Below are 13,052 nucleotides of genomic sequence, written 5' to 3' on the forward strand. Positions count from 1 at the left end.
GTATTTGAAATAATTTTTCAGGTTGAATATTATTTTTGATTCAGTTCAGCAATATTTTTTGAATAAAATATTTATTTTCAGTTTCAAATCTTGTTTTTTCAGGTTTCACATTTGTTTTCGCCTTCAGATCGTTTTTCGCTTTCAGATCGGTTTTTTTCCGCTTTCAGACTTTTCGCCCTGATGTTGCTTGGGGGGGGGGGCTTACCAAAGAGTAGTTTGGCATCCTGAGTGATAGCCTATGGTGACAGCCCTCCCTCTGTCATGTTATTCATGGATGTAAGGTAGTGTGGGTGTTGAGAGATGTATCCATAGATCTCTTAATGTCGCTCTCAAAGTGCACCAGATTGATGCTTTTAACTTCAACATTTAAAAAAAAAAAATCCCGAGGATGTAAGGTCAACCCCCCACTTAAATCATGTCCACATGGATAAGAAACTAAATACATTTGCACACATCTTGTGTGTCTATCTTTCTGTTTTGTTGGTCATGCCACAACCGTGCACGTGCATGCGTACGCGAGTCATGCTGAGATATCTGGATTAAGAGGTTGCTTTTTCTTTGCACAGCATGAAAGAAAGGCCAAATGAATGGGCTGTGATTTTAGTTTTTTTAAGCAGAGGTTGAGTTCAATCATTTGTACGACCCTCGGAGGATGTTGTAAAAATGTAAATGGCCCTTGAGAGGAAAAGGTTCCCCACCCCTGCTGTAAATAATAATAAAAACCCTTGATTTATAACTTAACATCTCTGTCTCCTATTGATCAGAGTATATTATAAAGAATAGCCAGTTAATTGAAGCATTATAGCTCAGGCCTTTGTCAGATGGTATATTACGCAGTTTTTTTTCTACTTCGAATAGTTCTCTCTTTTTTCACCATACGTGTGTTTGCATCCCTGGAAAATAAAACAATAGTCTGCCACTGCCTTAGTTACGAAATACTATACCTTTATTTGCTAAAGGCGTGCTGCTCTGTTTCTGTAATTCACTATTCCATAAAAAAATGGTCCAGTCCCATCGTTGGGGGGCGCATTGTGACTTCAGAGGAAGTGGCTGCTCTTGTGTAGCTGGTTTAACCCTGCCTCTTCTCTTCAGATGACATGGAGGCCATTCCAGTCAAGCAGTTCATCAAACACATCTCTGAACTCTACTCCAATAACCAACACGGATTCTCGGAAGATTTCGAGGTAAGCAGTAAAGTCACGTTACAAGTCTTACACTTGCAATCTGTATTTGCCCAAGCTCTTCATTTCTTGTTTCAGACTAAACCAGTTATTCAGTACATTTGAAACACACAAGAACACACACACTATCAGATGCTGATGGCAAGACTTTGATAAACTTGTGAAATTGGTTGCCGCCACCACTGATCCTGAAAGTAGAGATTTGAAGATAATGAAGACTAGCCGATTGATTATTGAAGAGAAATCTAGGAGTATAAGTGATGGACAATTCCGTTTTCTTCATCCTCCATTTGGTTCCTGTTTTTACTTCAATCTCTCTGCAGTGCTGGGTTGCGGTCGGATAATCCAAAAATCAGCTCCTAACGTCTAACCCTATCTCCTATTCCTTGACCTCTGAGGGAAACGTCACGGGGTTAAGGGATAGTGGATAGGAGAATCCAAAAGGACTTAGGAGAAGAGACTGCGGTACTTTAGTTTAGAGAATCCGACTGCACTTTCACTATCCGACGTGTTTATGATGCGCCAGCGGACGTTATGAATGTGCGTCTGCTGCTGTGGGGAAACTATGGAAACAGGGGGTTACGTATTGTAACCCTAGTTATATAAGCACAGGCAGAGCCCTCTACTGGGTACTACTCTCTATCATGCTGTGCGTGCTTTCACCTACTGAGTTTACGTAAACGTAGCCGGCCAATCGGGGCGAGCCTACCTAAATGCGTGCGCAGGCCCACAGTATATAAAGGCGGCTACACCCGCCGCCCACTATCCTATACACTCTTCAGCGAGCGGACTAGGAAAGACAGGGCCCCCAGGTATAGGGCTCCGCCTGTGCTTATATAACTAGGGTTACAATACGTAACCCCCTGTTATATTTCACACAGGCTCCGCCCTCTACTGGACTCCATGGGTACAGTGGGCGGAGCCCCGATGTATACACGCCCTGTCATCCAACACCAAGACGCCGACGTGCATATATCTTCTACACTCACGCTGCTGAATACGGCTGTTTGACACAGCCACAGCCCGTTTAGAATGCGCACGGACCCCTTGGGGTCAACAGGCAAGGTGGACTCCGCCTTGCCTGTTGATGTACGCCACTGTGGTGCGGTTGTCGCTCCTCACTAGCACATGTTTGCCCTGTATTAAGGGTTTGAAGTGCTGTAGGACCAGCATCACTGCTTGCAGCTCCAGGAGGTTGCTGTGCCGAGCCTCTGTCAGAGGCCAGCAACCACCTACAGCTCTCTCTAGACACGTCCCCCCCCATCCTGTCACTGAAGCATCTGTAAAGACTGTGATATAGGAGGTCACTTGCCCCAGTGGAACTCTCCTCCGCAGATTCTCTGGGGACCCCCAGAATCGGAGGTTGCTCTCTACTGAGGGGGGGATGATCACCAGAAGTCGTTTGTGTCTTGAGATCTAAACGAAGGCCGGTAAGCCACCTCTGTATGCGACGTGCATGCAGGAGTCCGAGTGGCACTACGGCGTGAGCAGCCGTCATGAGACCCAAAGTCTGCATGATGATCAAAGCTGTCACCGTCGCCCCCTGACACAGCCTGCAGACTGCCGCAGCAGGGATGCCTGTCTGCTTTCTGTGAGGGTGGCACGTAGTCTGCCTGCATCGAGCATCACCCACAGATATTCTACCTGCTGGTGAGGTATGGGGGAGCTCTTCTTCCAATTGACCGCAACTCTTTTTCAACCCAACTTGGTTAGGTGTAGGATCAATTGGCTGTGTGAAACATTGCCCATTCCCTGGACCTGGCCATGACTATGAGGTCCCGCAGCAGTTGCAGCGCCGTAGCGTACGTGGGGATAGGGAGTAGCCGAACGTCAGTCTGTTGTACTCGTAGGCTACCCCCTGGAAGGCAAAACGCAAATACTTTCTGTGTTTTGGAGCAATTTCGCCATGAAAGTAAGCGTTCTTCAGGTCGATGGTTGTGAACCAATCGCCTGGCTGCACCAATCCCAGTAACTGTTTCATAGTTAACATATGGAACTTATTGCATGCAATGTGCTGGTGCAGGCATTTGAAGATCCAGAATGGGCCTGAATTCTCCTGTCTTCTTGGGAACCAGGAAGTACAGGGAATAGTGCCCCTTCTCTCTGACTTGAAAGTGCACATGCCGAGAGGAAACCTATTTCCTCCTGGGATGACAGATTTGCCTCTCTCATGCCTCTGAACGTAAATAACCCAGTCTCAGTGTCCTGTCCGTCCGCCCTGTTAATACACCACTGATTTTCCAATCATGTGCAATCAGCTGCGGAGCCGCAGCTATGAGGCTGTGGTACTCTCTGGTGGCCCACTCCGCCGTCAAACCCTCCATAAAAGGAAGTTTGACCCATGGGGGGCTGACACAGAAAGGGCCGTTTTTCTATAATGCAGTTTTCACTCAGAGAACAAAACGGCCGATTTTTCACTGAGGTCCCTGAACACACCACGGCACGCACCGTGAGAGCGCGCGCTCCGCCATAATGCTGTTTTCTCTCAGAGAGAAAGAGGCATTAATCTGAGCTTCTTCTGTCCATGAACGCACCGCGGCCCACTCTCGGGGGGGTCGTCATAATGCCGTCTCTTTGAAACGGACATTATGGGAAAATGTGGAATTGTGGAGAGCGATGACTCTTGCTCTGGGATAAATGCCATAGTCTTTACTAAATGCATTTTTCACACACACACATCACTCTAGAACTAGGGTTACAATACGTAACCCACCGTTCATGCAACAGGGCCTCTTTTCGACTTCAAAGGAAACCTATCTCCTCCCAGGATGATAGATTTGACTCTCTATTGCCCCTGAATGGAGGAGGGACGCTGCAAAGCTTGAGTGAGTAACCCAGTCTCAGTGTCCTGCCCCTCTACTCTGCTTCCATTCCCCACAAAACTGTGTTCAGGGGACATGCCAGCAGCTGTGGAGCCAAAGCTAAGAAGCTGTAGTATTCTCTGGTGGCCTACTCCGCTGCCAAACCTTTCCATAAGAAGGGAGTTTTGGCATGGGGGCTGACACAGAAAAGGGCCGATTTTCTACTGAGGTCCTTGAACGCACCGCGGAACGCTCCCGTGGGGCCGCGGCTCTGTCCTAATGCCGTCCCTTTGAAACGGACATTATGGTGAAAAGTGGAAATGTGGAGAGAGATGACTCTTGCTCTGGGATACATGCAATCGTTTTCACTGAATGCGTTTATCACACACACATCACTCTCTCTTGAACCCGCACAGTGTTTTGACAGCACTTCGGTTTATTCCACTCACGTGCACGCGCCCACCTGCTGGCTCCTATACTGGAGTTTACAGAGGGGGGGGGTCAGAGGGCCTAGGTATAAGGCTTGGCACTGTCACTTACATTACATGACAAGCAGGATAACATGTTTTAAAATGAATGAATGTTTATTTATTAAAAAACATATAGGCGATTCTAAAAATGAATAAAACCTGATTCAAGTTACCTCAGAAGGCAGAACATAAAAACGGAATTTATGAATATAGAATATATCTCAACAAAACAACACTAGTACCATTGATGATTCCTAAAGTGTAAAAAGGAAAAGGAATAAAACACATTATCTGTTTGTGTAAATGATCCCTTCTTGCCTCACATGACCAATAGTACACTTGGCTTTTCACAAAAAAGTCTGAAGCGCAGGTAGCAGCCCCTAGAGATTTAGATATAGGAATATCTTGAGTAAAAATAGTAAAGTGATGCTCATTCAAAAAATTAAGCATTTGACATCCACAGTATATTTTCAAAAATGCAACAAATGTAGGATACCTTGCAAACCACAAATTACAGACTGTATCAGAATGACAAAGCGGTGTGTGTGTTTGTGTGTGTGTGTGTGCGTGTGCGTGCGTGTGTCCTTGTCCAGGAGGTTCAACGGTGCACTGCGGATATGAAGCTCACGTCAGAGCACTCCAACCACCCCGACAACAAGCACAAGAACAGATATATCAACATAATAGCCTGTGAGTACACACTTCAACACACCATAATGTATACCATGTTCTATGTTCTTGATATAATACACACATATCCTATAATTCAATCTGCTGAAATAAATATAAGACACTTTTAATTTAAGTGTAGTAAGCTGTGAAGAGATCTCAGACTCAGCCAGTCCACAAATCTGACAGACTCTTCTCATTATTTCCCATATGTTTCATACATTAACCAGGGAGATGAAAATCATATTCAGCTCTGAAATGATAGTCAAACGCATTTCATCCAAGTGGTAACTAATGTTGCAACCAGTTCCACCCAGTTTATTATATTTGCTAGTTTTTATTTAACATTTGTTGAAACATTTAGTACATGTGTTAATGGTTAACCAGACCAACAAACTACCACAAACCCTGCTGTGCTAAAACGCCACACAGGCCGATGAATACTTGATTCTGTAATAAATATTTCACATGTCTCATACAAGCATCAGGGTGAGATAGCAGCTCAGTCTTATGTTTATCAGGGTGCATGCTGGGAGCTAAAGGCAGTCCCATGCTGTTTAAAAGTCTGTAAAAGCTAAACCACAGACCAGAGTGTGTACCACAGAGGTGAATGTGCTTCCTGGTTGGCAGCAGGTGACTTGGAAGGGTCCCAACATGACATGGAGAGATGTATGTGTGAGCTCATTCACACAAATACACTCACTGTGTATGTGTGTGTGTGTGTGTGTGTGTGTGTGTGTGTGTGTGTGTGTGTGTGTGTGTGTGTGTGTGTGTGTGTGTGTGTGTGGTGTGTGTGTGTGTGTGTGTGTGTGTGTGTGGTGTGTGTGTGTGTGTGTGTGTGTGTGTGTGTGTGTGTGAACCGCTCTGTTTCCTCCTCAGACGACCACAGCAGGGTGAAGCTGAGGCCGCTGGCTGGGAAGGACTCCAAACACTCAGACTACATCAACGCTAACTATGTGGATGTGAGTACTTCCACTGGGCCTCCAACACTGATCTGTGTGTGTGTGTGTGTGTGTGTGTGTGTGTGTGTGTGTGTGTGTGTGTGTGTGTGTGTGTGTGTGTGTGTGTGTGTGTGTGAGTGCGTGTGCATGTGCGTGTGCATGTGTGTGTGTGTGTGTGAGTGTGTGTGTGTGGAGAAATCATTTTGGAGATGATGGCGCAAGAGCAGAATCAAGACTCCATAGATATATCTTAGATATAATCTCCAGTTTCAGACTGTAATGATGAATTATGTCGTTTGTTATTCATCCATTAGGGTTTTAACAAGCCTAAAGCTTACATCGCTGCCCAGGGACCCCTCAAGTCCACCTTTGACGACTTCTGGCGGATGGTGTGGGAGCAAAATACCGGCGTCATTGTCATGATCACCAACTTAGTGGAGAAAGGCCGGGTACGCTCTGAATCTCACACAGACTCAATGTATATGTGTGTGTTTATAGGGAGGTTTAAAAAAAAAAATCATAACTTGTCAAAAGCTCCCCCCCCCCATTACACAGTGATTACACTAAATGGAAAGACAAAAGAAAGCATTATTCCCTGCTGCTCGGGCTCAGGATAAATGAGTTTCTCACTGCAGTCATTTGGACTTCAAAACACATTGTAACTAACACAATCAAACAACAATTAGGGCTAATTATAGATTAGCCAATTCCATGGTTCTGGTGTACTTGCTCACAAAGGCAACACAGGGGTTCATACATCAGGGCAGCTTAATAATATGTTTACTCAGTCTCATGTTTTCTTTATATCTCAGTTTCATTATACAGACATATTCTCATTTTAGACAACAGTTTTTCCATTTTAATTTTCATGTACAGTAGCTGTATCTACAGAGCCAAATATAGAAGGAAAACAAGAAAGAAAAATAGTACATAAAGAAATCAATAAAAATGTTCTCAATCTCATGTTTGTTCTTTTTTGGATGTGTGAAAAAACATTTCCACAGAAACGTGTTACACTGACAGAATTGTAATGCACATGCACTATTTATCTGATTCATGTGTGTGTGTTTGTTCTACAGAGAAAATGTGAACAGTACTGGCCGACAGAGAACAGTGAAGAGTACGGCAACATGCTGGTGACTCTGAAGAGCTCTAAAGTTCACGCCTGCTATACGGTGCGCCGCTTCACTCTTCGGAACACTAAAGTCAAAAAGGTGAGAGTGAGAGGGAAGAAGTGACACAGGCAGCATGTGTTGGGGGGTGCTAGTCACAGAACACAGAGAGCCTGGTGGGGTCTGTTTATTCCTCTCTGCAAATCTAAAGCTGTTCTGCTGCTACAGGGCAGAATATTGTTTTATTCAAAGAATAACGTCTCTAATGAAGCTCCTGTAATGTGTCGACAAACCAGAAACATGAAGCTGGTGTGGCTCAGGTAACAGTGTCACCAGAAATTTTTTTTTGGGGGTGCTGTTGGGTAGCTTGACATTTCATAGAGGCAGTGGCGGCGCCAGGGGGGCGCTAGAGGGTGCTGAAGCATCCCCCAGGATAGCCATAGCACCCCCTAAGCACCCCCAAGAAATGTGTGTCTTTTTTTGTATGTGTGAAATTCATAATTTGAAAAAGGATTGATTAGAAAGTAATATGCTACAGTACAGTACAAGTAGCCTACTTCTGGGTCTCTGTGTTTCATTCAAGCTCTGCTCTGTGTGTGCGTGGCATGAGCCATTTTGTGCACGAGCGTGCGAGAGAGAGCGGGCGCACCGGTGGGTATCTATCGGAGATCGTTGTGGTTAGCATCTAGTGCTAGCTACGCTAACGGATATAACAAGCTTTTTCAACAACAAGGTGGAGGGAGAACGGGCTGTATTCTTGTTTTACTGTCATATAGTATTTCATACCTGTTTTTTATTTAAGCTCTTGTTTTTTTATACCTATAATGATCATATATTTGCCTCAGAAATACTTATTTACATTAATCGTGACCAAACCGTTTGAGACCCACTGAGATAACTAGACTAAAGTTAACTATCTAAACACTGAGAGTCCTTTACTTCACCTGAGCTGAGGTTATCTGAGACTCTCAGTCTGACAGTAGAGAGTTCTCCCTCCACCTTGTTGTTGAAAAAGCTCCTTGTATCCGTTAGCTTGGCTAGCTAGCACCAGATTCTAACCACAACGATCTCCGGTACCGGTGCGCGCTCTCTCTCTTTTTATAGAGATTTTATAGGGATGCACGATATTGTTTTTTTGAAACCGATACCGATAACTTCCTGCTTCTCAAGACCGATACCGATAACCGATAATACAAAAAATGTTACGCCACTAATTATTTTAACGCGATTAACGCATGTGTATTTTTTTTTCTCGGCCGCCCCGTAGTTTCAGAGCGCATCGAGTTTAAAATACCATCTACAAGCTGATGCTGACAGCCCCGCTCCTGCCGCCCGCTTGTGGCAGACCACACTTCCACGCTCACCGGCAGGCACCGACTGGCCATCTGGAGGACCGGGAGGGTGTGTGTATGTGTGGCCCGAGCGAGCGAGAGAGAGACCTTACGTGCATTGTTGTTGTTAGCATCTGGTGCTAGCTAGCTGCGCTAACGGATATAAGGAGCTGTTTAAATGAAAACAGAGGAGCGACATTTCGCCACAACTGCGCCGAGCACTTGACTTTATGCAGGAAGCCAGACAGTGGGACATTGTACGAAAAGTCAGCACACTCAGCACGGATAGTGCGCAACATGATTGCAGCGTCCAGGCAGCTCCGGTTCGAGCATATGCCTTGAGTTGCACATAGCTCCAACGCCCATACCACCGACGACATGTTTGTTTACTGTCCTGGCTTCACGGCCGCACACCATTTACGTCACAGCCAGGCATGAGTTAGGGAGCGCTGGATTTGTGAAAAACTCCCCTCTTCCTAAACCACTAATACCACAGTACTGGCAAAACGGGAGGAGCCGAGTGAAAAACATCACATTCACCAGCCGTGAATACATCTACGTGACGGTTTTGAGATTTCTTCAAATGCAGTTGCCATGGCAACATAATGCTCGCTATGAAACACGCTTTTCTCATAACTTCAGTGAAAATGCTCCAAACGGCCCAAAACTTCACAGGTTTGGTAACGATGAAGCCATCAACACATCTAAGTGTATTATGGAGTGTCATCAAATACTGTTGCCATGGTGACAGATCATTCGCCAAAAGTTTGCAGTTCAAATATTCTGCTGCTTTTCCAATCCTTTTTACTTTCTTTTCTTCTCTTATCACACATTCAAGCCCCCAGTGTTCATGTATCATTTCAATCTAAATTCTTCACTTTCTTCTTACACATTACATTTCAGCATAGCAGTTCAGCATTATCTTTTCAGCATAAAGCATTCCCACAGGCATTGCATTCTCTATAGTTCCATCCTATTGTACATACTTTATTATTCCTGCATTTGACTTGCCCCATTTTAATTGCACTCTTTATTTCTTTATATCCTAAGTAAATCCTATCTTGCGCTGTATGCAAGACGTTTACTGCCAAAACTATGCTGTAGTTTGTTCATAGGCTAGTGAAACCTTTACCTATTTTAATTTACTTTAAAAGGACTTCCGGTGAGGGCAGCGCCATGTAGAGACGGAGTTTTGTTGAGCTCCTCATGAGAACGACTAATGTCAGAATATTGCTCTTTTAAAACCACTTGAACGGACTCCAAGCGACTTGATACGCAAGTTATATCCATAGCCAGACGATTGCTGAGTAAATATGCCAAACAATCGCCAGGGAAACAACAAGTTGGGGCCGGCGGCGGAGGCTAGCACTAATGCTAACCTGGCAGACGACGCAGACATCAACGACCAACACGTGGTACTTAACGCTATTGCGTCTCTTAAACAGGACCTGGTGGCGAAAATTGAAGAAAAGGCCATAGCCCAATCGGCGGAACTCAAAATACAGACTACCCAGATTCGGACGGAATTAAGAAGTGTGGTGGAACAAGTCAACAAAAGAATTGAAGTAACTGAGGGCCGAGTATCTGAGCTGGAGGCTGAGGTTAGCAACCACTCGGACTCAATCACCTGCATGACATCAGATGTTACTGATATGAAAAAAGAACTGGCCACGCTGAGGGACTGTTGCGAGGATTTGGAGGCAAGATCACGTGGCTGTAATATCCGCATTATAGGAGTGAAGGAAGGACGGGAGCATGGGAAGCACCCATCTCAGTTTGTGGCTGATATGCTAAAAGTTTCCCTTAGTCTCGACAAGCCCCCGACCCTGGACCGGGCGCACCGCGCTCTCTGCAGCAGAACGACACAAGACGGGCTCCCACCGCGGGCTTTTATTGTGAAATTCCACTATCTCTCCGAAAAAGAATCGCTGCTAAAGAAAGCAATAGAGATGAAATCAGTGACGACCCCGACGGTAACAGGCGGTGAGTAAACAGCGGGCAGCCTTTACCAAGGTGAGAGGGCTGCTGCGAGGGAGTGCGCTACGGCCTGAAATACCCTGCCATACTGATGATCACAACATCGGGGGGCCACGAGGCAAGTTTCAGCGATTCAAAACTGGCAAAGGAGTTAGTTCTTAACAAGGTGGTGCGCAAGGCTTCATAATGGACATGTTCTGGTGAGTATTGGCCAAGGGCTAAAATTCCAGCTCCATATGCTGTAGATGGAGACGAGAAACAACTCGGCCGGACAATATTATTTTTCTCCATATCTAGAATTCTCAGGATTTCCCATTTGATAACGTATATTTTTTCTTTATTATTCTTGCTGGGAAAAAAATTGAGGCAAGCTACGCCACGGACAACAATATCATCGTGTAACCATATGGGACATGTTGGAGCACCACCCAATGGCGGTGGTGGAAGGTTCACCTCTGCTCCGCGCCGTCCCTTGATCAGTGGTCTGCTATAAGAAGAAGGACTCAGACACCGAGATATGAGCTGAGTTTACTGGTAAAAGGCAACAGTACAGAAATACGTACAAAATACAGAGTACCCCGGACTCAAGTTCTACCACCGTGCGATATACGTATCACTACAGCCAGTCAGAAGAAGAGTGTCCAGTATTGAAATGTTACAGTATTTATACACATAAGTGGGGAGGAGTTGTATTGTTTGCCCCTCCCTTCATATCTTCTAATTCGTTGTTCACTCCTGGGCGACCCCCAAGCAGTGAGTCAGCTGGTGTGGATTTCGTCTGGTCCGTCCCCTCTCTTTACAGTGTGTGTGTGCAAGTATGACGTCTCTTCCAAAGAGCACGTCCTGTTCTGAGTGAAACAGTCTCTCTTATCAAAGAGAGCTACCCCACTACCCCAGCAGCCAAACAGTAGCAACAATCATACAGCATATATGCAATGAGCACACATCATTTATGGAATCTCATGTGATCTCTAAATGAATATAGAAATACGCTGTATTAAACTTTTTAATATAACACTATAGCTGGAAACTGTGAACACCTTTAGACATTAACGTTTTATTTTATTGAGTCATAACATGTTCAGGGCTGTTACATTACCTAGCTGATATTTCAAACTAGGATGTCGCTATATTCAGCATTGCCTGGTCAGCTGAAGAGAAGGAGCTATATTGAGTTAATTGTTCAGTTCTCATGGGGGGCTCGCATGGTAAGCAGTTTAGGAGAAGAGGTTTACTGGAAGTGCAAGCAGTCTCCATGCGGGAGACAACGTTTGTCGTGTTGTCATTGTGTTTTATGTTTGTGAAAATGTATGTGTATAAGTGCTCATCCTCCCCTTCCCACCCTTTTTTGTTTTGTTTTTGTTTTTTGGCTACAACCCTTTTACCAAACTCAGGGACTCCCCAATGCAGTATCATAATTTGAAGGACCATATCGATGGCTTCTGTAGATAAAGGTTTAGGCAGGGCGGACACCACAGTGGTGAGTTGGAATGTAAGGGGATTGAATCACCCGGTGAAGCGAAGCAAGGTGTTTTCTCATCTAAACAAATTAAAAACTGAAATAGAATATTTACAGGAAACTCATTTATTAAATAAAGACCAGCTAATGCTTAAAAGAGCAGGATTTACACAGGTTTTCCACTCCGATTGTAATAGCAAGAGCAGGGGGGTAGCTATTCTCCTGCACAGAGATGTGCAGTTTGAAGAGTTAAAATTCATAAGGGACAAAAATGGTCGTTACATAATTATTCAAGGTAAACTGTTCAATAAGCCAGTAGTGCTTGCGAATGTGTATGCCCCAAATTGGGATGACGTTGATTTCTTCAGGAATCTTTTCTCACTGTTGCCAGGCCTAGACTCGCATGAATTAATATTAGGGGGGGACCTAAATTCTGTCCTAGACTCTGTGCTAGATCGTTCTGGCAGTAAGGTCACCGCACCTAATAAATCAGCAAGCTGCATAAATACATTCCTTCAAGCCTATGGAGTGATTGACCCCCGGAGATTTAAATACCCGACTTCCAAACAGTTCTCTTTTTTCTCCCCAGTACACCAAACCTACTATAGAATTGATTGTTTTTTAATAGACCAAAAATGATTGCCCATAACTACACAGGTGGAATACAACAGTATAGTCATATCAGACCATTGCCCAGTACTTTTGAAGCTACGTCTTCCGGAAAATATACTCCGCCAACGCGTATGGCGCCTTAATCCTAGGCTTCTTGCGGAAAAAAACGTTGTTGACTTTATAAACACACAAATAGATTTCTTTCTCGAAACCAATGAGTCCCCAGAGATAAGTTATGTCACACTATGGGAAACCATGAAAGCATATTTAAGGGGGCAAGTGATATCTTATAACGCTGGTGAAACTAAAAGGAAATTCAAACGAGCTACAGAATTGATTGATAGGATTAAAGTGATTGTCCGATTACATTCAGTATCGCCTTCGGAGAATCTTTACAAGGAGAGAATTTCGCTTCAGACAGAATTTGATTCTCTGTCCAATGGGGTAGATCTTCACTTAAAATCACGCTTTAATTTCTACGAACATGGGGAGCGTGCCA

The 13,052-nt window shown here is 44.6% G+C and overlaps 1 protein-coding gene across 1 annotated transcript in view; it reads left to right on the forward strand.

The window, feature by feature from the left end:
• Window positions 1-13,052, forward strand: part of LOC117562065 (receptor-type tyrosine-protein phosphatase gamma-like) — a 323,613-nt gene that overhangs the window by 252,139 nt on the left and 58,422 nt on the right. Inside the window, 5 exon segments of the mRNA XM_034239841.1 lie at window positions 1,093-1,184; window positions 5,046-5,142; window positions 6,001-6,083; window positions 6,377-6,511; window positions 7,142-7,276. Coding sequence (XP_034095732.1) covers window positions 1,093-1,184; window positions 5,046-5,142; window positions 6,001-6,083; window positions 6,377-6,511; window positions 7,142-7,276 — 542 coding nt within the window.

This window comes from Gymnodraco acuticeps, unplaced genomic scaffold, assembly GCF_902827175.1.
Source record: "Gymnodraco acuticeps unplaced genomic scaffold, fGymAcu1.1, whole genome shotgun sequence".
NCBI lineage: Eukaryota > Metazoa > Chordata > Actinopteri > Perciformes > Bathydraconidae > Gymnodraco > Gymnodraco acuticeps.